General features: G+C 44.4%; 1 protein-coding gene across 2 annotated transcripts in view; it reads right to left on the bottom strand.

Moving 5' to 3' along the window:
• Nucleotides 1-22,330, bottom strand: part of LOC122651799 (valine--tRNA ligase, chloroplastic/mitochondrial 2) — a 180,329-nt gene that overhangs the window by 90,153 nt on the left and 67,846 nt on the right. For both annotated transcript variants that reach the window (XM_043845335.1, XM_043845336.1), the window contains one exon: nt 9,222-9,333. In XM_043845335.1, coding sequence (XP_043701270.1) covers nt 9,222-9,333 — 112 coding nt within the window. The remainder of the gene's footprint in view (nt 1-9,221; nt 9,334-22,330) is intronic.

The raw sequence follows: 22,330 nt of genomic DNA, 5'->3' as shown, positions 1-22,330 counted from the left end.
TGAAGATTCCTATTTTTTTTGGAGATCAGGCCTCTACATCTGTTTCGGCTGCATCTTCTATTGTGGGATCTTTATTTGATATTGTTCTCAGCCCCTATTCAATTCATCAGATTGGTTGAAGACCCCAGCCCCTTATCGATCTCTCTTTTCAGGATTTTTTTCAAAACCCTGACATTAATCGATCTTGGGGTTGGGCTGCTGGTTCCTGCTGCATCTGATTGGCACCCTTGCTGCCATCATTCGACATCATTCCCAGCCTACATATCAGAGATTTTTGCTCCAATACAGCCCTCTTCTATGGGGGGTCGATTCCAGAATTTTTTTTGGATATTTTTTGGCTGTTTGCTGCTTCATTGAAGATTGGTTACCTGCTGGCTGCTGCAATGACTGGTTCAGATTCTTCTTCGGCCTCTTCTGGCATTGATGGCCAGCCCCGGACTGATTTTCTTCCCCTTGCTGCCCCAATCAAACTTGATGGCTCTAACTACCTGAAGTGGTCTCGGTCTACCTATTTGACAGTAGCTGGCCGTGGCCTCACTGGCCATCTTCTTGGGACAACAACTAAACCAGTGGAAAAGGGTTCTCTGCTAAACAAGTGGTTATCTAATGATGCGATGGTGATGTCCTACTTGATCCATTCTAGGCAAGGGGATATCACAGACAATTTTCTTCTACTGGACATAGCCCATACTATCTGGAATAGTGCCAAAGAGACTTATGGTCGCACAGGGAATGATGCACAGGTCTATGAGATTAGAAAGAAGGCTAATGCCACTACCCAACAGGAGCTCTCTGTCTCCAAATACTATGCTGCCCTCAAGAACATGTGGCAGCAATTGGATCATTACTCCGACTATCAGCCCTCTACTGCTACTGATCTGGCTGCCTATCGCAAACACGTTGACAAAATACGTGTCTATGATGTTTTGGCTGGACTAAATATGGAGTTTGATCCTATTCGGGTACAAGTACTTGGGCAGTCCCCCTTCCCATCCCTAGAGCAGGCCTTTGCCTTGGTTCATAATGAGGAATCTCGTCGGGCGGCTATGCTGCATTCCTCTACTGTTGATCGATCCGCCTTGCAAGTTGCTTCTAGTACTCCTTCTCTTACCACTAATGATGGTGATACTGCTGTCCCTAAAGGTCCTGTCAAGTGTGAACACTGCAACAGGCTCTATCATACTAAGGCTCAATGCTGGAAGCTCCATGGGAAGCCAGCTGATTTGGAGGAAAAAAAAGCCCGTGGGAAGTTTAAGCCCAAGGCTCATATGGCTGATTCTCCTACTACTGCTGCTGCTGCCCCTTCATCTCACATTGGGCTTCCTCAGGATGAGCACCTAGCTTTCCGTCGCATGCAACAGGCCTCTTCCGCTGCCTCCACTACGGCATCTGCACCTGCTACCCCTCCTGGTTCTAATTTTGCCTCAGGTACTCCAGTTAGTAGTCTATGTGCATCGGCTATATCCAGTCCTTGGATTATAGATTCCGCTGCCACTGACCACATGACTGGCACCTCCAATGTATTTCATCTTTATTCTCCATCTTCTGGCAAAGACAGTGTTCGAGTAGCTAATGGTTCCCTTTCTCCTATTAATGGGAAGGGTTCCATACGCTGCTCCCCTAAGCTTTCATTAAAATCTGTTTTGCATGTTCCGTCCTTTTCTACCAACCTTCTCTCTATTAGAAGTCTAACTAGAGATCTGAACTGCAAACTAACTTTTTTCCCTTCTCATTGTGTCATACAGGATCTGGACACGGGGCGCACGATTGGGGGTGGTAAGTGCAGGGTGGTCTCTACTTACTTGACCCGGGTCAGCCTTCTACTTTGCATTCGGCTCCCTCTACAGCTCATCATTTACAATCCACCTCGTCCCTTGACCATCATCTCTAGCACTGTCGACTTGGTCATCCATCCCTTAGTGCTTTGTCTCTTTTGTTTCCGCACTTGATTAAGCATTGCAATAGGAATGAGTTTTTATGTGAGGCTTGTGTTTTGGCCAAACAGACTCGTTCCAGTTATTCTTCATTAAATAAAAGCAATGCGTCTCCTTTTGCTTTGGTTCATTCTGATGTGTGGGGCCCTGCAAGTTGTACTTCCCTTTCTGGTCATCGATGGTTTGTCTCGTTTATTGATTGTTATACTCGTGCCACTTGGGTGTACATGATGAGCCATAAAAGTGAGGTCTTCCACTGTTTTCAGTTATTTCATCGTATGTTTCAGACCCAATTCAATGCCACCTTGTGCATTTTTCGCAGTGATAATGGTAGAGAGTACATGGAGGGTCAGTTCCAACTTTATTTGGCTGCACATGGTATTGTCCATCAGACCAGCTGTGTTGACACACCTGCCCAGAATGGGGTTGCTGAAAGGAAAAATAGACATCTCCTTGAGGTAGCCCGGGCCATTATGTTTGCACGGCAGGTTCCTTCTCACTATTGGGGTGATGCCATTCTTACCGCTGCTTATCTCATCAACCGTGTGCCTACCCGTGTCCTTGATGGTCGTTCCCCCGTTGATCTCCTCTAAGGTTCCTCCTCCTTTGTGGTTCCCCCCAAAGTTTTTGGTTATGTTTGCTATGTCCGCAATCACCATCCTCATGGGAAATTTGATCCACGGAGCATTCGGTGTATTTTTTTGGGCTATTCTGCAACCCAAAAAAGATACAAGTGTTACCATCCACCTTTTCGTCGTACTTTTGTCTCCATGGATATTGTCTTCCATGAGTCCTTGTCATATTATTCCCAGACACCTCTTCAGGGGGAGCAGGATCAAGGTTTTGAAGATGTGTTTGCTATTCTTCCGGCTACTATTCAGGGGGAGCCCTCTGTAACTTCAGCTCCTACAGTGGCTCCTATTCAGGGGGAGCGTAGACCAGTCAGTCAAATCCCTGTTGATAAGGTGTATACCCGGGAGCGCACAGAACAAGTTGAGACTACCACCTCCACAATCGTCTGCACTTGATCCAGATCCAGACCCTGCTACATCATCTGGTAAGGATCCTTCCCTTGACTTACCTATCGCTGTTCGTAAAGGCATTAGGTCATGCACCCAACACCACATCTCCAATGTTGTTTCCTATGATGCTTTATCTCCTGCCTATCGTGCATTTGTTTCTTCTCTTTCCTCTGTTTCTATTCCTCAGAAATGGCAGGAGGCGATAGCAGATCCAAAGTGGAAAGCAGCCATAATGGAAGAAATGACGGCCTTACTTAAAAATGAGACATGGGAGCTAGTTGTTCTTCCTTCGGGTAAGAAACCAGTTGGGTACAAATGGGTATTTGTTGTCAAGCAGAAGCCAGATGGGACAGTAGATAGATATAAAGCCAAGCTTGTGGCGAGAGGCTTTACTCAGACTTATGGGATCGACTACCAGGAGACATTTGCCCCTGTTGCGAAGTTGAACACTATCAGGGTCTTACTGTCTTGTGCTGTCAACTTTGGCTGGGACCTACAGCAGTTGGATGTAAATATACATTTCTTCATGGGGAGTTGGAAGAGGAGGTTTATATGGATGTTCCTCCGGGTTTTTCCTCTGATAAGACCCATGGGAAAGTTTGTAGGCTCAAAAGGGCACTCTATGGGTTGAAGCAATCTCCACGGGCATGGTTTGGTAGGTTTCATAAAGCCATGGTCTCCTATGGATACAAACAGAGCAATGCTGATCACACTATGTTCATCAAGCGAAAGGGAGAAAAGGTCACTCTTCTCATAGATTATGTTGATGACATAGTTGTGACTGGTAATGATACAGATGAAGTTTCTCACCTGAAGGCTTTCTTGGGACGAGAATTTGACATAAAAGATCTAGGACAGCTAAGATATTTTCTTGGGATTGAAGTTGCCCGTTCTCCAAAAGGCATCTTTCTCTCCCAGCAAAGTATGTTCTAGATTTACTATCAGAGACTGGTTTGCTTAGTTGTCATCCTTATGACACTCCCTTGGAAGCTACTACCCGTCTGCAAGAGAAGGATGGTGAACCTGGTGATAAGGGCAGATATCAACGATTGGTGGGCAAGCTGATTTATCTCTCCCACTCCAGACCAGATATTACCATTGCTGTGAGTCTTGTGAGCCAGTTCATGCATGATCCTTATTCCACTCACATGGCTGCTGTTCTTCGTATTCTCCATTACTTGAAGTCAGCTCCAGGAAAGGGGATCCTTTTGTCTCCTCATGACCATCTTCGCATTGAGGCTTACACAGATGCTGACTGGGGTGGTAACCCTGACAGGAAATCTACCTCCAGCTATTGTACTTTTGTTGGAGGAAATCTGGTCACATGGCGGAGTGAAAAGAAAAATATTGTGGCAAGATCTAGTACCGAAGCTGAATTCCGTGCTATGGCCCAGGGCATATGTGAGTTACTGTGGCTTCAAAGTTTACTCCTTGATATCCGTGGTTCTGTTCATCTTCCAATGATGTTGTACTGTGACAACAAAGCAGCAATTAGCATTGCCCACAATCCAGTGTAGCATGACCGTACCAAACATGTGGAAATTGACAGACACTTCATCAAGGAGAATTTAGAGAGTGGGCAGATTAGTATCCCTTTTGTGAAGTCTGGAGATCAACTGGCTGATGTCTTCACCAAAGGGTTGAGTGGGAAGTTGTTTTATCCTAGTCTAGTCAAGTTGGGTATGTGTGATATCTATGCCCCAACTTGAGGGGGAGTGTTGAGATGTGTTACCCGATATTATAAAGGTATTTTTGGTATTTTGTTTATGCTTTATTTATGTACTTTTGAACAAGGGTAGAATTGTAATTTGGGATGTGACACTGTTCACATGAACAGTGTCGTGAACAGTATTTCCCTTTGTAATCTCTTTTATTATTATTATTATAAATAGAGAGCTTAACTGATCTCATTGATCATTCAAGCAATTCACAAAATTCCTATTTTGTTAACAGTCGATTTACCAGCTGTCTAGAAAAACCTTCGTATCTGCCAATAAACCCCATAATTTGCTTGAGAGAACTCTTCAAGCCCCTGGTGAAGATAAAGGTGTCGTCAGCAAAAAGGGAGTGCGAAATCCCAGGGCAGCCCCTCAGAAGCCGGTAGTAGGACGCATGCCCCTCCACAAAAAGACTTTTAATACCCCTGCTCAACACCTCCTCTGCCAAAATAAAGAATGTCGGTGACAAGGGATCCCCTTGCCTCACCCCCTGGTAGACTTGAAGAACCCGGACTGGTTGCCACCTAACACAATTGAGAACCAACAATTTTCCACAGTCTTCCTGATTAACGCAATCCAGGTTTCACTGAAGCCAAATCTGGACAGCACTAGCCATAGGAACTCCCACTCTAACCGGTCATAGGCTTTTGCCATGTCTAGCTTGAGTATCACATTACCCCCTCGAGCCTTCCTATTCAAGTCTTGGGCAAACTCTTGGACAATAGAGATGCTGTCATGGATACACCTGCCTTGAACAAAAGCACCCTGTTCCTCCTCTACTAAGGATGGGAGCAATCCCACCAGCCTAGAAACAAAAATCCTGGCAATAATCTTGTAAGAAAAGTTACAAAGGCTAATAGGGCGGAAGTCAGCCATTACTTCAGGGTTGTCCTTCTTGGGAATAAGCACCAAATTGGCCGAGGTAAAGCTTCTAGGAAGCGCCCCACCCTCGAAGAAATCCACCACAACAGCCCAAACATCATGGCCCACCACCTCCCAGCAAGCCGTGAAGAAATATCCGGACAAACCATCAAGGCCCGCTGCACTATCTCTCGACAAGGCGAAAACAGCCCCCTTCACCTCCTCTAACGAGGGGGTAATCAGGAGAGAAGCATTCTCAAACTTTGTCACCACCGTGGGAATCAACGTCAACAAGCTTTCCTCCACCCAACATCCCGAAGAAGCAAAGACTCCTAAGAAGTGATGCACCGCCTCAAACGGCACCCCTCAGGGTCAGAGATCCACTCACCATTTTCCCCATTGATTTTGTTCAACCTGGCCTAACATCGCCTTACATTAACCATAGAATGGAAGAACTTTGTATTATGATCCCCCTCTTTCAGCCAAGTAACTCTGGACTTTTGTTTCTAGAAAATTTCCTTCTAAAGCAGCACCCCCTGTAGGACACTCCTGGTCTCCTCCAGCGCCTCCCTAGCCACCTCACTGGCTCCCTATAAAAGGTCGCCTCAGCCCTGCTCACCGCATCCCTAACCTTCTGATGCACATTGCCAAAGACCTCCCTGTTCCTCTTCCGGAGAGCACCACGAAGCCTCTTGAGAATCAAGAACAAACCAACAAGGGGGGAACCAATCACCGGATCAGCCCATTGCCCCTTGACAAAGTCAAGAAACACCGGGTGCAACAACCACATCTGCTGGAATTTAAAGGCTGAAAAGGCTCGACTGCAAGTAGCAGAAAAGGAGAGCCAAATAGGAGTATGATCAGAACACGTACGATTAAGGTGGTTCGCCTCACACCGGGGGAATGCCCCAAGTCACGCAGCGTTCACCAAAAACCGGTCCAACCTGGCCATGACCCTTCCTGCTCCTGAGTGATTATTCAACCAGGTGAAAATACTACCAGTATACCCTGCATCAATAAGTCCAGCGCCACTCACAAAACACCCAAACTCATCCAGAGACTGCAAACACGCTGGGCTGCCACCTGCCTTCTCCAGCTGGGACACCATAGCATTAAAATCCCCACCCACTGACCATGGGAATGGAGTAGACCTGAAAAAGAGTTCAAGCCTCCCCCACATCTCCCTCCTTTCCGCCACCGAGCAAAGCCCATGGACAAAGGTGACAACAAAGGTTCCTGCATTAGCATCGACACACTCCAGTGTCACAAACTGACGATGTTCCTCCAGCAAAGTAATTTACACCGAAGCTCTCCAGAAAACCCAAATCCTCTCCAACGTATGCACCGAGTCCAACCCCACCCACCTCAGCACCAAGCACGCCTTAGACACTTGTGCCTTGGGCTCCGCAACAGCAACAATGTCAACCTTATGCAACTTAATTAAAGTTTTCAGCCGCCTAATGGTAGGCTTAATCCCAATGCCCCAAGCGTTCCAAAATAAGCAACTCATTTAGAACCGTTCGGGGTGGAATCCAGCGACCTCGTAACACGTCGCAGAGGGGCCTCCTTTGCTGGTCGCACCTGCTTAGCCTTCTTAATTTTCTTTCTTTTGTACACATGGGCAGCACTGAGAAAGAGAGACCGAGAGGACTGCCGCTTTCCAGCGCGAGAGCCAACAGGCCCTGAGACCGTATTCTCCTCATTAAGCCTATTCAACATCGTGCAAATCTGCCCGTCAATTGCAGCATTAAACACTTTGAAACTCTCTAGTAAAGCCACGCGGCTTAAGGCTGGAGTGGCAGCTAGGCTTAACACACGTGAGTCATCCTTCGCCCTCATGGGCCCATCTAAAACTTCGAAAAAAGGCACACGAGCACCACCCTTGGACAGTGCACAAAGTTCAGTCGAGTCATAGTCAGTAGCAGCAGCACAAGCTTCTATCGCAACCGATTCCAGCCCCAAACCACTGGGCGCAACCAACGCAACAACCCTGTTCTCGTCGACACCATTCCTCTCGGCCAAAACCTCCTCAGACCTCTCAAGCGGGAGCTCGCCCTCTTCTAATGGCTGCATAGCCACCTCGACAGTCCTATCCACGCATGCCACTCCAGTAGATTGATCCCCACGAGCAAGGAAGCACCAGCATCACCGTCGCAAGGGGCCAAAGCCGTAGCTTGGTCGTGTCGAACAGGTGTCCATCGCCCTCCTCGTCTTGCCAAACTCCGTCGCATAGCAGGCTGTCTCTGGGCAGGCTCACCAAAATCCCCAATAGCTTCACGCGATGTCCCCTCTCCCCTGGGAATAAAGACCCCCTCTCTGGTTCTGGCTTCAGCTTCAACCCCCATACCCGCAGCGGCTGGGCCACCAAACTGACGATCACCCATCCCGCTAGCAGCGACTGAAGGCACCACAGCTCCCTTGCCCCTTTGCGACTTCCTACAAGTCTCTTTCAAGTGGCCAATCTTCGAGCAGGACTCACAGTAAGAGGGGAGTCGCTCAAAGACAACTTTCTGAAAAAAGCCCTCTGCGCCACACCCTATCCAGACCTTTGACGGCAGTGCAGCTCTCAGATCCACCTCAACACAGAACCTCGCCTCAGTTGGCCGTCGCCCCCATCAACCTTCAAGAGCTTTCCTATCGCACCTTCAATGGACCCCCGAAAATCATTGTCTACATGCTACTATTTTGTTTATTAGGTAGTGAATGCGTGTTACATAGTGAATATATGCCCGTATTTTTGCTTACAGAGCGGATGTATTAAACACATACTGTATCATTGTCGTATAGGTTTTATTACACCGGATTTTTTAAACTATTATTTCCATTTGACCCATTTAATTGTCATACGTATCCGTACCCATTTTATTGTCGTTCCTGAACTTACTAAGGGTCAAACTTTATTTGGTGTGCGTGAATGTTGTTTGAGATCACCCTGAATGGAAACAAATTTTTAGACATCAAGACAAAAGATTATTTTGCCGCTCTTTTGGTTTTTAGTGATGTTCTATCACAATTTGATTTCTGGAATTTTTAGATTTGAAGAAAACCCTAACATTTGAAAGTTGAAAATCGTCCCTACAACCGAAAATTCACTTTTGTTCTTGAACTGGGAGTTGACTTTTTATCTTTTTAGAATTTGATTGGATTCAAATAGGGGGTATTTGCTTATTTATGAATAATATATTAAGTAATTGTTATTTCAAATTTTAAAACTTGTTATTTATACTTGTTATTTGATCTACTTAAATGAAATTTGGCCTAAATAAGTGTGCCAAACCTGATTCAATACCATTTAGACCATTTAGAGCCCAGGCTTGGTCAAGTTTTGATGGGGATAACTGAATTTATATAGGTTGTTCAACTAGGTTCAGGTCGAAACTTGCGAATTGTCCGAATTTAAGTCGAAACATGTCAAAACCAGGTTGAAACCAGGTACAAAGTCGTATTGCACTTGGCTTTCGTCTCGGTTTCTTGCGAAACCTGGTCGAAAGTGCATGTTTCGACCGAGATTTAGAACCATGAGTAAAATACAATAAACTCATTACGAACTATAATACCGACTAGAAAATGAGTGAAGTCAAAATCCAAAATTATCAGTTTCCTTTAGTTGAAACAGAAGGGAGAAAAAACTATGTACAGGAGCAGCACCAAATTAGTATGTGGGTTGCACTACTACTATATCTTACTTGAGAATCACGAATGAGTCCATGCAAATAAATATTCGAAAAGGGAACAGTCCCCGTGAACTCAATTCCCATCATGACCATCCGTGCCACCCAAAAGAACAAAATGTCATGCCTGTGCACAAACATGGTATCAAGTTAAAGATCTAATCAAATATAATAACCTGAAATGGACCAAGAAAAGAAAAAGCATCAAAGCATGTAGAAGAAAAATAGCAGCAACAGACATTCATGCATTAGAGACAGACAAAACACAACGTATACAAAGTGCTATTACTTTACAAAGTATTTGGATTTTGCTTGAAGGAGAAATTGAATCACAAATATTTGATTTACCTTAAAATATTTCAGTCGAAATAAAGGAAATTTTTTGCTTGGGTGGTTTCTAGCTCAGTGATAGACATTAATTTACCAGTTATAGCTTGAGAGATAGAGGGCAGACCTCGGCGCAACGGTAAGTTTGCTCTATTGCGAACTAGTGGTCATGGTTCAAGTCAGGAAACAACCTATCCGCGAAGCTGGGGTTAAGGCTGTGTACATTATGACCTCCCCAGACTCCGCAGTTGCGGGAGCCTCGTGTACTGGGTACGCCCTTTTATAAGTGCTTGAGGAGAAAGGGTGCTTTAGGGACATTAACTCCATTTGCAATTTCTAGGGGTTCATAGAAGGAAAGAAAGCAATGACATTGGAACGAAACACAAGGAGATTTCCAGAACCCTACAAGACAGCACTTTTTGCTAAAGGAATGACAGCAAGCTTAAAGATCTATAAAGGGTTGCAGCTAAGCAGTCTTTTTCCCCCTCTGTGATCGGCAACAATAAAAGGATCTCATTACAAAGAGAGAAAAATATACAGGACAGTAGTTAAGAAAAAGCAGGAAGAAAAATAAATAAAAGCCAAAGCCAACCACAACCTTTCCTGAAACCCTCCAAAAGTCCGGAAACATCTATTACAAAAACCAGCACACCCTCAAGCATGTCTGCTCTATACCTAACACCCCCCCCCCCTCCAAAAAAAAATATATTAAACAGCTTTGAATAGGAATTTACATATTTAATTTGGGAAAGACTCGTAATTATCTGTCCTGTGTATAAATCTTACACCATAGGATGGCCCTTCCAAAGCTACAGTTACCTTTTAAAAGCAACTGCCCAGAGGGGGGGGCACTTTTAGCATCAGCAACTCAAGCCTTTGTAGCAGAATTGCAGCAGAGTATCATGAAACAGATGCATACTCCCCTTACTGGAAAAACACTGCTCTTCTTTTTCTTTCCTGTCCTTTTTCTTTTTTTTTTGGTTTGGTAAATTGCATAATTGTTTTGGCAAGGAGGTGAGTGCCAGGAATTGCCATAAGATACAAAACACTTCGTATAAAATATAATAGATTCTTTTAAATCCCTTCTTTGAAATGATTCCAGAATTCACAATGTTTAGTTACGGTCTGTAGTTTTGATTATGGACTTTGGTTGACATAAGAGCAGTGTAGGGCCCAAAGAAAACTAAGGTTTTCCTACCTGAAAACCTAGAAAGAGGCATAAAGAAGCCCTAGACGGATGTAGCAATAAGGGAAATTTTCCTCAAAAAAAATTTAATATTGTGGAATTCCGTGAACACTGGCTTGATCAATGTGATCACAGCCCAGCCTTTATTTATAATATTGAAATCATATGACAAAAATATAACTAAGCAATGTGGGACTAAAACCCACATACAAGAATACTCCCATGGACAGATTTACCCTTGGACCCATATTACAACACTCCCCCTCAAGTTGGTGCATACATATCAAACATGCCCAACTTGCTAACAGTAGGAAAGAACAATTTCGTACTGATTCCTTTGGTAAAGATATCAGCCAACTGTTCACTAGACTGAATAAATGGAATACAAATAATTCCTTGTTCCAACTTCTCTTTGATGAAGTGCCGGTCAATCTCAACATGTTTGGTCCGATCATGTTGGATTGGGTTGTGAGAAATGCTGATTGTTGACATGCTGTCACAGTAGAGTCGCATAGGAAGATCAACACTCATCCCCAAGTCTTGAAGAAGCCCCTTGAGCCAAAGGAGCTCACAAATACCTTGTGCTATAGCTCGGAATTCAGCTTCAGCACTAGATCGGGCCACAACAGCTTGTTTTTTGCTTCTCCAAGTAGTTAGATTACCTCCAACAAATGTGCAATATCCAGATGTGGACTTCCTATCATCAGGACTGCCAGCCCAATTTGGATCAGTGTACGCCTCTATCCGGAGATGGCCGTGTGGAGAGAACAATACTCCTTTCCCCGGAGCTGACTTGAGGTAACGGAGAATTCTGTATGCTGCTTCCAAGTGAGAAGAGTGAGGATCATGCATGTATTGGCTGACAAGGCTTACAACAAAAGTGATGTCTGGCCGGGTATGTGAGAGGTAAATCAATCGACCCACTAACCTCTAATAGCTTCCTTTGTCCACTGGCTCACCCTCCTTCCTCTTCAAATGTGTATTGGGCTCCAGAGGGGTATCTGCTGGTTTACACCCAAGCATCCCTGTTTCTTTCAATAAATCCAAGGTATATTTCCTTTGAGAGAGAGATATGGCCTTAGCTGAATAGGAACCTCAATCCCTAGGAAGTACCTCAATTTGCCCAAATCCTTAACTTCAAACTCCGTGCTCAAATAAGCTTTCAGCTTCTGAATCTCATGTGCATCACTGCCTGTAATTACTATGTCATCAACATAGACAATCAAAAGGGTAACTTGCTGTCCGACTCTCTTAGCACACAATGTGTAGTCTGCATTACTTTGCCTATACCCATATGCGATCATAGCCTTATGGAATCGGCCAAACCAAGCCCTTGGGGACTGTTTCAGACCATACAGGGCCTTCTTTAACTTGCACACTTTCCCTTGAGTCTCTAAAGAGGTAAAACCTGGGGGTACCTCCATGTAGACATCTTCTTCCAAGTCTCCATGTAGGAAGGCATTCTTCACATCGAGTTGTCGAAGTTCCCATCCTTGATTTACAGCACAAGAAATGATGACTCGTACAGTATTCATCTTCGCTACAAGAGCAAAAGTCTCTTGATAATCGATTCCTTGGGTTTGAGTGAACCCTTTGGCAACTAATCTCGCCTTGTATCTCTCCACAGAACCATCAGCCTTGTGCTTCACAACAAACACCCATTTACAACCAACAAGCCTCTTCCCATGTGGAGAACTTACCAAATCCCAGGTCTGATTTTTCGCAAGGGCAAGCATTCTTCATTCATTGCCTCCTTCCATTTTGGTTCGGCTATTGCTTCCTGCCAAGTGTTAGGTATAGAGACAGAGGACAAAGAGGATATGAAAGCATGAAAAGCAGGAGTTAGAGAGTTGTAAGACACAAAGTTTGAGATAGGATGCTGAGTGCAACTTCTTTTTTGTTTGCAAACAGCAATGGGTAAATCAAGGCTAGGATCAAGAGGGGGCTTACCCGAAGTATGACTAGGAGCAAGATTTGGAGTAGGAACAGATGCCGATTAAGTAGGTGGTGCAGCAATGGTGGTTTCTTTCTCTTTATACCGAGGACAATCTGTAGGAAAATCAGTTCCCCGAGTGTATTTCTGTTTCACAAGTCTCTCCCCCGGCACCTGTTGCTCGATCTGTCCCACTTCTTGCTCTTGACCTGTAACTCCATCCTCTAGTTCAATAGAAACGTCTTCAATGGTTGGTATCTCAACATCTAAAGGAGTAATCAGCGGGACCTCTTCATTACTTTGAGTCTCCCCCTGCAGAGGTACCAGTGGTGGAAAGTAAGCCTCCGACTCCCGAAAGACAACATCCATAGTAACCAACACCTTTCTGGTAGGAGAATGGTAGCATTTATAGCCCTTCTAAGTCGGTGAGTAACCAAGAAAAATGCACCGTAATCCTTTGGGATCAAGCTTACCATGGACGTGGTGATTTCGTGCAAACACAACACAGCCAAACACTTTTGGGGGCACCACAAAGGTGGATTTGCCAACCAACAATTCCAAAGGACAGTGGCCACCCAAGACACGAGATGGAAGTCGATTGATGAGGTAAGTAGCTGTAAGCACGGCATCACCCCAGAAACGAGGAGGGACAAACATGGTGAACATAAGGGACCGAGCTACCTCCAGTAGATGTCTATTCTTGCGTTCAACCACTCCATTTTGAGCAGGAGGGTCAACACAAGAAGTCAGGTGTATGATCCCATGGCTGTCCAAATAGGAACGGAAAGCACCATCCATATATTCCTTGCCATTATCTGAGCGAAGAATCTTCACCTTGGTCATTCTATCTGTAATTTAGATTTAAATCTGTATTTTAGTGTCTATAGCCTTATTCTAAGCATTGGGTGATGTCATGCGACGTCTAAGGTGATCTGGACACGGGTAAATGTCCGGGACAACATTCTCTACTGGGAAAGTGGGTCCCACAGGGGCAATTTGACTAAAATACCCCTGAACTTCTATTTGGTCATACAAACAATATATATAAATTCCTTTCAAATCATACTTACAATGTTTTAATTTAGAGAGAGGCTCTGCATAGCCTCCAGGCAACAGATTCGGCACAGGTAACTCCGGTGCGGTATCTCACAGGGGTCCTCTGACTCCAAAAGGGCATATTGGGAAGGATCCTCGGAGTCCTCCATAGGTGTGTCGAGTAACTCATCTGTGTCCTCGACCGATGCAACCCATAGCATTGATGTTATCATAGACTGAGAGCTGGAACCTGTAATCACACAAGTTCCCAAAAGTTCAAATTTATTCAGAAATTTGACCGGGTTTCACACAAACGACGATGCCAATTATTTAACTCAAGCAATGCAGAATCAAAACTAGAAGATGCCGGCTATGATGCCAATGCTGTCCGGGAACTGTCAAGCACGTACAGACCACCAACCACCTTACCACATGCAATCGTACTGTCCGTTTCCAAATCCTGAAATAAACAATGAGTTGGAAAAAATATTACTTTGCAGTTCAAATTCTTAGTCAGACTACTAATGGACAGCAAGTTAGTAGTAAACTTAGGAACATGTAAAACAGAGGAAAGAGTGAGAGAGGAGGAGCACTTAACGGATCCCTTCCAGAAATAGAAGAAAGAGACCCATCAGCAACCCGAACCTTTGACCGGCCTGAAAGAGGAGTATATGTGGTAAAAATAGAGGAAGAACCTGTCATATGGTCGGTTGCTCCTGAGTCAATAACCCAAGAGTCGGGCATGACCGAGGTGCAATTCCCACCAAAAGAAATACCTGTGGAAGAAGGTGCATTGGAAGGAGCAGGTAAAGACAAAGCCGAAGCCGCCATGGAAGGAGATACAGACGCCGAAGAAGATGTGTCCAAGCGATTCATCATATCCCGCAGATTGTGCAACTCAGCCATCACAAAGGAAAGAGACTGTTCAGATGGATCTTCAGTAGCAGCCTGATTAGCACGAGAGGAACTAGGCCGATTGGAACCTCCCCTTCCACGCCCATAAGTATCCGCAGGACGAACATGAAGCTTCCAACATCGGTCCTTAGTGTGCCAGTCCTTCCCACAATGATCGTATTTAATAGGCGGGCGATCACTAGATGGTCGATCAGTAGGAGGAGGACGAGAGGAATTTCCACGGGAAGATTGAGAACCAGAAACAAGGGCTAACCGTTCCTGAGTGACAGGATGAACCATGGCAGTGCGCCTCGTGTCCTCAACCGAAAGTATGGCATAGGCCTGCTCCAAAGAGGGAAGAGGATCCCAATTTAAAATATTGGACCTGGTATTATCAAATTCAATGCTGAGGCCAGCCAAAAAATCAAACAGCCATAGACCATCCTCCCACTTCCTGAAGGCCGTCGCGTCAACATCTGTGGTAGCCTTAAATGTGCCCAAAAAATCCAATTCCCCCCATAGTGTGCACATGGTATTGTAATATTAGGACAGAGACAACTCCAGCTGCTTGGTAGTATGGAGCTTCTGACGGAGTTCATAGCATTGGGCTGCATTCCCAACCTGAGAGTAAGTGTCATGAGCCGTCTTCCAAATTTTTGCAGCGGTGTCAAGGAGCAGAAAACGACCAGCAATGGTCTGGTCCATGGAATTAACCAAATAGGACATCACCAAAAAATTGAAAGTCATCCATCGATCCTGAGTCGATCCAGCCTCGGTAGGCCTGACCTTAGTGCCCGTGATATAACCAGAGAGTCCATGGGAACCAATAGCAAATAAACAGGAACGAGACCACAAAAGATAATTGCTGCCATTCAACTTTATGGGATTCACCGGAAAGGGAACAAAGTCCCGCTGGTTGGAATCGTCAGAACCAGTCGAAGTAGTCGTGATCTCAGACTCATCAGGCATGGTGGCTAGAGAAAAATAGGCAAAAACAAATCCCCAAAAAAAATCAGAACATGTATAGGGGAAAAAACGAACCCCTGGTGGGAGTCAACTCACCACCAAGGGATGGAAAAAAAATCGAACAAGGTGCAAGCCCTCCCGAGGTGAATAGAGGTGGCGGAAAAGGAGGGAGGGACCTACGGAGGTGGCGGGAGAAAGGGAGAGGGCCGGCGGTGGTCGGCGGTGGAGGGTTGGCGGTGGGTGTTGGTGGCTGGCGGAAGTGTGGAGGGGCTGGCAGTGGGTGGTTTTAGGGCAGAATGGCAGAAAAGAAAAAGGAGAAGAGAGAAAAAAATACGAAAAAATTTTACTTCCCACATCCCCGGAATATTTTTGGATCTAATGCCATGTGGAATTCCGTGAATACTGGCTTGATCAATGTGATCACAGCCCAGCCTTTATTTATAATATTGAAATCATATGACAAAAATATAACTAAGCAATGTGGGACTAAAACCCACATACAAGAATACTCCCATGGACAGATTTACCCTTGGACCCATGTTACAACAAATATTATTCAACAAATCTTACTTAACAAACTTCCATTATGAGTTATGACATATTTATAGACCACTAACAATAGTATGTCATATTACTAAGTTAAGAGACGATACAACCCATACCCAAAACTACTAAACAAATTAAACATCCAAAAAATAGAAATCCTGTCACAACACTCCATGATAAAATTGGTCATTACTTTCGCAATACAACTCCAAATTGCTAGGTCTTGGTCTTGTTGGATAGGTAACTTAATAGCCATCTTAATGGCATCAAAACCACACAAAATGGATAGATTTTGAACCAGCCCCACCCCACCCCCCAAAAAAAAAAAAAAAACCTAAACGAAAGATATGGAAATCATGCAATTTTCTGAACTTCAACATTCAATGCTTCCAAATTCCAAATCTTGAGGCTGGAAGCTAGATTGAATGAGAGAAAAAATATACAAAGAATAAGCCCTGCGGCACCACTGCTATCGTGCTAACTCGTGACTTCTCCCTCAATCTATCTGATTGCAGCTTCCACTACTCAATCCCCATTCCTCCCTGCCAAATATCCCTAAATCACTGGTATATACTACCACTATCTACTTTATATATTAATATACGAATTTAGATACTTTTGTCTTGTGAAAGATTAATTAGATTAGATATCATATTATAGAATTCCGTGAATACTGGCTTGAGTCAGAGTGACTACAACCATCTTCATTTATAATAAAGAGAAGAACATTCTAGAATGAGTACAAGGATAGAAATACCCTTATGACTATTCTACCACTGAACCCATGTTACAACACCCCCCCCCCTCAAGTTGGTGCATAGATATCAAACATGCCCAACTTGCTAATTATAAGAAAAAAGTAGTACTGATTCCTTTGGTAAGGACATCAGTCAGCTGTACACTAGACGGAATAAATGGGATACAAATTATTACTACTCTTTGATGAAGTGTCGGTCAATCTCAACATGTTGGGTACGATCATGTTGAACCGGGTTGTGAGCAATGCTGATTGCGGACTTGCAGTCACAGTAGAGCCGTATAGGAAGATTAGCATGCATCCCCAAATCTTGAAGAAGCCCTTTTAGCCAAAGAAGCTCTCAAATACCCTGCGTCATAGCTCGGAACTCGGCTTCAACACTAGATCGAGCCACAACAGTTTGCTTTTTGCTTCTCCAAGTAGTTATGTTTCCTCCAACAAATGTGCAATACCCAGATGTGGACTTCCTATCATTAGGACTGCCAGCCCAATCTGCATTAGTGTACACTTCTATCTGGAGATGGCTATGTGGAGAGAACAAGACTCCTTTCCCAGGAGATGACTCGAGGTAATGGAGAAGTCTGTATGTTGCTTCCAAGTGAGAAGAGTGAGGATCATGCATGTATTGGCTGACAAGGCTTACAGCAAATGTGATATCTGGCCAGGTATGTGAGAGGTAGATCAATCGACCAACTAACCTCTCATACCTACCTTTGTCCACCGGGTCACCTTCCTTACTCTTCAAATGTATGTTGGGCTCCAGAGGGGTATCTGCCGGTTTACACCCAAGCATCCCTGTTTCTTTCAATAAATCCAAGGTATATTTCCTTTGAGAGAGAGATATGCCCTTAGTTGAATAGGCAACCTCAATGCCCAGGAAGTACCTTAATCTACCCAAATTTTTGACTTCAAATTCGGTGCCCAAATAAGTCTTCAACTTCTGGATTTCCTGTGCATCACTGTCTGTGATCACTATGTCATCAACATAGACAATCAACACTGTCACTTGCTGTCCTATCTTCTTAACAAACAATGTGTGATCAGCATTGCTCTGCTTATACCTATAAACACTCATAGCCTTATGGAACCGGCCAAACCCAGCCCTTGGCGACTATTTCAGACCATATAGGGCCTTTTTCAGCTTACATACCTTTCCTTGAGTTTCTGAAGAAGCAAAACCAGGAGGTATCTCCATGTAGAGATCTTCTTCCAAATCTCCATGCAAGAAGGCATTCTTCACATCAAGTTGTTGGAGTTCCCATCCTCGATTTACAGCATAAGAGATGATGACCCGTACAATATTCATCTTTGCTACAGGAGCAAAGGTCTCTTGATAGTCAATTCCTTGGGTTTCAGTAAACCCTTTGGCAACAAGTCTTGCTTTGTACCTTTCCACTGAGCCATCAGCCTTGTGCTTCAAACCAAAGACCCATTTACAACCAACAGGTTTTTTTCCTAGTGGAGGACTAACCAAATCCCAAGTCTGATTTTTCTCAAGGGCATGCGTTTCTTCATTCATCGCATCCTGTTCGGCTATTGCCTCCTGCCAATTGTTAGGGATGGAAACAACAGATAAAGAAGATACGAAGGCATAGAAAGCAGGAGTTAGTAAGTTGTATGACACAAAGTTCGAAATAAGATGCAAGGTACAACTCCTCTTCGATTTTTGAACAGCAATGGATAAATCAAGACTGGGATCAAGAGGAGGCTTACCAGAAATCTGACTAGGAGCAAGACTTGGAGTAGGAACAGATGCCGATTAAGTAGGATCAGTGATGGTGGTTTCTTTGTACAAAGGGCCGTCCAGAGGAAAATCAGTTCCCCGAGTATACACATTTTCCCTTGCCTGTTGTTGTTGTCCCACTTCTTGTTCTTGACTTGTAACTCCATCTTCAAATTCAACAAAACATCCTCTATAGTAGGTATCTCAATGTCTAGAGGAGCAATCAGCGGGACCACTTCACCACTTATAATCTCCCCCTGCAAAGCTTCTGGCTGTTTAAAGTAAGCCTCAAACTCTCAGACCACTATATCCATAGTGACAAACACTTTTCGGGTAGGAGGATGATAGCACATATACCCCTTCTGGGTAGCAGAATAACCAAGAAATATGCATCGCAGATCCTTGGGATCAAAGTTGCCGTGTACATGGTGATTCCTGGCAAACACAACATAACCAAATACTTTGGGGGACACAACAAAAGTCGATTTCCCACAGAGCACATCCAATGGGCAGCGGCCATCCAAAACACGGGATGGAAGTCGATTGATAAGATATGCGGCTGTAAGGACAGCGTCACCCCAAAAACGAGGAGGAACAGCCATAGTGAACATAAGAGAACGAGCAATCTCCAACAGATGTTGGTCTTGCGTTCAACCACCCCATTTTGAGCAGGAGTGTCAACACAAGAGGTTTGATGAATGATCCCATGGCTGCCCAAATATGACCGAAAGGCACCATCCATATACTCCTTCCCATTATCTGACCGAAGAATCTTGACCTTCGCATCGAACTGTGTCGCGACCATCTTATGAAATAAAGTAAAACATGTGAAAACGTCAATTTTACTATGCATTAAATACACCCAAGTCGTCCGGCTGAAATAGTCAATGAAAGTGACAAACCATCGAAACTCAGAGCTAGAGACACAACGGGCAGGCCCCACACATCAGAATGCATCAAACCAAAAGGATGCAAGCTTCTCTTATCAGAAATTGGAAAAATGCTTCTAGTATGTTATGCTAAAGTGCAAGCATCACAAGAAAAATTATGTTTATTACATCTTTTCACTAAACTGGGAAATAAATTCGACAAAACACCAATCGGAGGATGGCCCAAACGACGCTGCCAATTATTCAATTCAAAAAGTGCAGAATCAAAATCAGAAGATGCAGGCTAAGATGTCAAACCTACCCAGGAACCATCAAGCACGTACAGACCACCAACCACTTACCACATGCAATCGTACTGTCCGTTGCCAAGTCTTGAAAGAAACAATGGGTTAGAGAAAATATTACCTTGCAGTTTAAATCCTTAGTTATGCTACTAATGGAAAGCAAATTAGTAGTGAACTTCGGAACAAGTAACACAGATGCAAGGGTAAGAGAGGATGAACACTGAACAGATCCCTTTCCCGAGATAGGAGAAAGAGATCCATCAGCAACACGAACCTTACTCTGACTGGATAAAGGAAAATAAGTGGAATAAAAAGAGGAGGAACCGGTCATATGTTCGGTTGCCCCTGAGTCAATTACCCAAGAATCGGGCATGACTGAGGTGCAATTCCCACCAAATGAAATACCTGTGGAAGGTGTATTGTGAGTAATAGGCAGAGACAGAGCCAAGGCAGCCATGGAAGGAGATACAGATGCCGAAGAAGATGTGTCCAAACGAGTCACCATATCCCGTAAATTTTACACATCCACCATAACCTGTGACAGAGAAGGATCAGGCTGGTCCTCAATAGTTGCCTGATGAGCACGGGTGCTATTGGGCCGATTGGAACCACCCCTTCCACGCCCGCGAGTGTCTGCAGGGCGACCATAAAGCTTCCAACAACGGTCCTTCGTATGCCATTCCTTCCCACACTGATCGCATTTAATGGGAGGGCAATCACCAGATGTCCCATTAGTACTAGCAGAATGAGAAGAGCCCCCACAGGAAGACTGTGAACCAGAAATAAGAGCAGAGCGCTCCTGAATAACAGGGTGAACCATGGTTGTACGTCGACTGTCCTCATCTGAAAGAATCGCATAGGCCTGTTCTAAAGTTGGCAGAGGTTCGCGATTTAAAATATTCGACCAGATATGATCAAATTCAATATTCAGGCCGGCCAAGAAATCAAAGAAGCATAAACCATCCTCCCACTTTCGGTAGGCCGTGGTGTCAACATTAGTGGTTGCAGTGAAGGTGCCCAGAAAATCGAACTGCTACCACATCGTACACATGGTATTGTAATACTGAGAAAGTGTAAACTCCAGCTGTTTTGTAGAGTGGATTTTTTTACGGAGTTCACAGCATTGGACAGCGTTCCCAACCTGAGAATAAGTATCTTTGGTTGTCTTCCATATTTTTGCAGCCGAATCAAGAAGAAGGTATCGCCCAGCAATTTCTTGGTCCATGGAATTAACCAGATACAACATGACCAATTAAAATTCATCCAGCGATCCTGTGCACAACCAGCCTCGGCAGGCCTGACCGTAGTACCCGTGATGTAGCCAGACAGGCCACGGGAACCAATAGCAAACAAACATGATCATGACCACATAAGATAATTGCTGCCATTTAACTTGATGGTGTTCACTGAAAACGGAATAAAGTCACGTTGCAACGAACCATCGGAACCAGAAGAGGCAGAAGTGATCTCTGAAACGTCAGGCATGTTGGCTGGAAAAAAAATCGTAGAATCCAAAGACAAGGCCTCCAAAAACAATTAGATCATAAGGAGGAAAAAAAAAAGGACCCTTGGTGGGAGTCAACTCACCACCAAGGGTAGGGAAAAATTAATGGCAAGGGGAGAGAGCCTCTCGCGAGAAAAAAAGGAAGGGCGAGAGGCCCGCGGGTCTGGCTGTGGAGGCGGAAGGAGGTCGAGAGACCTACGGGGGCTGGTGGAAGGTAGAGGAGGGCTAGCGGAAGGTGGCAGAGGGCTGGCGAAAGGTGGAGGAAGCTGGCGGTGGTGGCTGTCCTTAGGTCAGAATCACGAAGGAGAAGAGAGAGAAAAAAAAGAAAAAAAGGAAAAAAAATTCAATTCCCATATTCTCGGAATATTTTTGGCTCTGATGTCATGTGGAATTCCGTGAATACTGGCTTGAGTTAGAGTGACTACAGCCATCTTTATTTATAATAAAGAGAAGAACATTCTGGAATGAATACAATGACAGAAATACCCCTATGACTATTCTACCCCTGAACCCATATTACAACACATATCCTTCCCCCTGGGTTTATAGGTCTAGGTGCCTTGACAATAAAGCCACTGATCACCTTGGGGCATTATGGGCTGCCATCTTGCCTAGGCGATGCCTTGCTAGCTATAGTAAATCACTTCTTGCAATTATTGAACAGCAGCAACTGCACCACCTCTCTTTTTTCTTTTGAATTTAGTCCCTCCTACAGCAAGGAGCCATCTCTGGAACGTAGAGCCATATGCCCATGTAACTGAATGCCTACCATTGTCAACAAACAGATCCGTATCATGGTAACATGTCTTACAAATCATTGAAAATTTTGGTCTTCCCAGGAAGAGATGTATGCCCTGAAGTTCCTATGTAAAGCAGCTACCAGAGATCAAGCTGAGGTGGACATCTAGGATAAAGGTTCATGTTCTTGGTACTTAATTTGAAAATGCCAGCTTTTCCTGTTGGAGGGGGAGCTCAAAGATCACAAAACCTTGATGGAATTTAAATAAGGAGTCTCCATGACCATCTTTCTAAAGATGATGACACTTACCTTCCCTGTCTGATTCATTCTTTCCCTGTTT

Source organism: Telopea speciosissima, chromosome 2 (assembly GCF_018873765.1).
Source record: "Telopea speciosissima isolate NSW1024214 ecotype Mountain lineage chromosome 2, Tspe_v1, whole genome shotgun sequence".
Taxonomy (NCBI): domain Eukaryota; kingdom Viridiplantae; phylum Streptophyta; class Magnoliopsida; order Proteales; family Proteaceae; genus Telopea; species Telopea speciosissima.
Note: the sequence above shows the minus strand (reverse complement) of the source record. Positions and strands in the feature narration are given on the sequence as shown.